The sequence below is a fragment of the Terrapene carolina genome, unplaced genomic scaffold, assembly GCF_002925995.2.
Source record: "Terrapene carolina triunguis isolate 2854851 unplaced genomic scaffold, T_m_triunguis-2.0 Scaffold30307, whole genome shotgun sequence".
Taxonomy (NCBI): domain Eukaryota; kingdom Metazoa; phylum Chordata; order Testudines; family Emydidae; genus Terrapene; species Terrapene triunguis.
In genome coordinates, this window is record NW_020694658.1 from 1 (window position 1) to 3602 (window position 3602).

The 3602-nt window shown below is 48.9% G+C and overlaps 1 protein-coding gene across 1 annotated transcript; it reads right to left on the bottom strand.

The window, feature by feature from the left end:
• Positions 1-6: 6 nt before the first annotated feature.
• Positions 7-3514, bottom strand: LOC113409162 (alpha-2-macroglobulin-like; the record flags this gene model as incomplete). Its single annotated transcript, XM_026662783.2, has 4 exons — positions 3456-3514; positions 3042-3106; positions 2241-2383; positions 7-102 (listed from the first exon to the last, which is right to left on the bottom strand). Coding segments are annotated over exons 2-4 (300 nt in total), but the record flags the coding sequence as incomplete, so codon positions are not given.
• Positions 3515-3602: the final 88 nt, after the last annotated feature.

Sequence of the window (3602 nt, forward strand, 5' to 3'; positions counted from 1 at the left end):
GTCCACAGCACGGACGGCGCACAGGGAGCCTGGGGAGGCCCCGACCCGGAGGCGAGTGTCGGAGGCGGGGAGGCCCTCGGCTGGTGAGAAATGCAAGTCGACCTGCAACCCCAGAAAAGGTATTAGAGGAGCTACTTCTCCAGGTACCGTCACACACTGCCCCGCAGCACAACTCAGTCCTGGAACCGCCGCACACAGCTCTGCCAATGCCCCTCAACCCTGCCCTGCAGCCCCCTTCTAGTCCAGTCCTGGGCTCCCCAAACAGATATACATTATTATCTACTGAAATTCAGTTACTCTCTAAGGTGGCATTGGAGCAATTGGTGCTTGGTAAATTCTCTGTTCACACTGATGACTCAGTTCATGATTTTAGGGCTACCATGAACACCAAGACACTGCCCCAAGTGGTTGCTGGCTCTGCTTGTACAGTGGACACACCCGTGCTCTGGGCCCAGAGCCTATGCTGCATCCTGGATATACCAGGAGGGATTGTGGGCCATCAGGGAGCTGATTTTACAGCAGCCCTGGTACAATGAAGAACAGCCTAGGACCTGGATGCTGCACATGGGTAATGGCTCCCAAGAATCCATCCACCAGCTGGAAATTGCCATAGCAGTGGTTTGAGCATTGGCCTGCTAAACCCAGGGTTGTGAGTTCAATTCTTGAGGGGGCTATTTAGGGATCTGGGGCAAAAAATTGGTCCTGCTAGTGAAGGCAGGGGACTGGACTTGATGACCTTTCAAGGTCTCTTCCAGCTCTATGAGATAGGTATATATCTCCACTCCAACAAGGCCCACTCCTCATTCTATCACCTGACAAACACTGATAAGCCCTCCTCTTGTTGAGTTTAGGCCAGTGATCCTCAATGAGGCTCTAGAGGTATTGAGAATACACTGAGCTACACAGGCAGTGCTTTGGACCCATGTCTTCACTGGCTGATGAAGGCTAGCGGGGAAGGACTGGGGCCTGGTGGAAACTGTCAACCATTCCCAGGCTGTCAGCTTCTCTTAAGGAAGCTACTGTGTGGCTGTCACTTGATGCTGACTGGGGCCCAGTACCTGTTCTTCCATTTTTTGGTTAAGATTATTGAGAAGGTTGTGGTGAAACAGCTCTCACAGTATCTAGATGCCTCGGCTCCCCTTGACACTGGCCAACCTGGGTACAGACCTAGATCTGGTATAGTGACTGCACTAACTGCTCAGGTAGATGATCTCCAGATGATGAATAAAGATCAGGGCCCAGATCCTCAAAGATATTTAGACCCCTAACTTCTATTGAAATTAATGGAAGTTAGGCACCTAAATACCTTTGATCTGGGTACAGGTGTCCAAGCGGATATTATCAACCACCTTTGATACCACTGATCTCAAAGGGGCATTCATTTGCCTGTGAACCCTAGGAGAAGAGGGGCAGCCCTTAGGTGGCTTGGTGCCTGTCTCTCAGACGGGTCCCCAAGGGTAGTTTTGGGCAATTGCTCTTCCGCTCTGAGGGCCCTCTCATGTGGGGTTGCACAGGGCACATCTTGTCCTCTCTCTTCTTCAAAGAGTATATGGGGTCATTAGGAGGACATAGGCTATGGTCTTTCAACAGGCTGAGGACACCCAGCTCTCCTCTGTCTCATCCGATCTAGTCAGTGCTACTGAATGATTTACTGATTGCTTGATACAACATGTGGCTTGGATAAGGGTAGGCTGGCTGGAGTTCAGTATGGAGGCGATGAAAGTGATGCTGGTAGGATGGAGGGAAGCAGCCAGAAGATACAGCAAGAATTAGATCTGTCCCTTGAATGGAGGCTGTACGGCTGTTACCTGTCCTCCATGATCTGCACTGTTTGTCTATCAGTTACTGGGCTGCGTTTAAGGTGATGGTAGTAAGCTAACTAGATTGTGACCTGGTTACCTGACAAACCCACCTCCCTTGCCATCCCACAGTGCCACAGTGGAGATCAGTGGAGGTGCTAGAGCTGGAGCCCTGTCAGTTTTACAAGGAGGGGCTCTTGGTAGTGTGTTATCTGGGAGGATCCTTCGACTATGAAATCTATTCCACCTCCTCGCCTCATCTGAAATACCACAAATCAGTTAATCTTAGGGCTATTTTTAATATATGGTAAAATCACCCAGAGCATTTGATGATAAGTGACTGTTTTAATGTTTGCAAATCTAAATAAATAGATACAAACAGCTGCTGCTCTCTAATCAATGACTTCAAGTGAATTGGGGTTTTTCAATCAAGACACCCACCTTATTGGCAAAGCAATTTTCGACCTGGAATTTGACTGAATCAGCAATAGGCTCCTGATTGGGTGAAATGGTGTATATGAGCATCTGTGCCAGGGGAGCAATATCAGACTCCACGGGGAGCATCAGTGAGAAGGTCCCATTAACTGGCAAATAAAACAAGAGAGAAAGGCTAAGTTACAGGAAGTTGGCTCCAGGCTAGGGCCACACACCTCTCTAGAGTCTCTAGGATTCCCTTCATGCCAAACTTGTTACGGCTGGGATTCCGACCACATGGAAACACAGGGAATGGAACCTGATTTACTGATGAGAACATCGGCTCTTACTGCTTTGGCACATACTGGTGACATGAGTTTGGTGAGACTCAATCTAGTTTCTAGACCCTCATCATTAACTGTGTCCCTCAGGAACCCAGAAGCCCCACGTGCCCCAGAAAATAAAAGGGAGGATTTTGTAAGAGCCTGGTGGCTGAGGAAGGGATGCAGATTGGCTGGGATTTCTACACAAGGGTTAAAGCAAACCCAGCCTGAATTACTCAAGATGAGAGTCTCCTGAGACTGACATCAGTGACAAAGAATATATCAGTCAGGAGATATGAGCCGCTGGGGGGGGATTAGAGCTCTGCAAGAGCTGCAGAGCTAGAATGGCTATAGAGGAAAGAAATTCGTTCTCCCCCTCTTTTTTCCCCCATCTCAGGGGATGGCACATGATGATTCTCTCACTGCATATGGAAGCAGCCTGTGTTTCAGTCACAATGGCCTAGCCTCCCGGGACAAGGATAAGGGAAGGGTGGTGAGAGCTCACCATCACCATGCTCCACAGCCAGAGCTTGGGTCCCTGCTCGCACAATGCCTCCTTTGGCCATCACCTGCATGGAAGAAGAAGCCTTCCTGTTATGGGTATTATGAGTAGGAGAGGTGTTAGAATGGGGGAACCTGTGAGAGGAATGTCAGGAATTTTGGGCCTCAGGTGGCTGGAGCCAGCAGAGCTGCTCTATTGATCTCTGCTAGCAAAATTCTTTGTGTTTAATCAGGGGCAATAGAACCCAGTTCCTCTTCTTCTCCTCATAAAATGTTGGTATCCAGCATTGGGTCTCAGCAAAGAGCATCAGCCCAAGGAAAAGAGTGTGACGGATTATGGGTAATATACGTACAAGTTCTTGCCCCAGGCCACACACAATTTGGGGCCCCACCTAGAATTACTGTCCCGGGATAAGTAAAATAGTAAAAGACGATTTCCTTCTGCTCCCCCACGGCCTCTGCCTTCAGGATATTCCTGAGTGTGGCCACAGCTTAGCGTCTCTGATAATGGGATAACTAAAAAGAACAAAACAAAAAGAAAAACCAGGCCCATAGGCTTTATCCT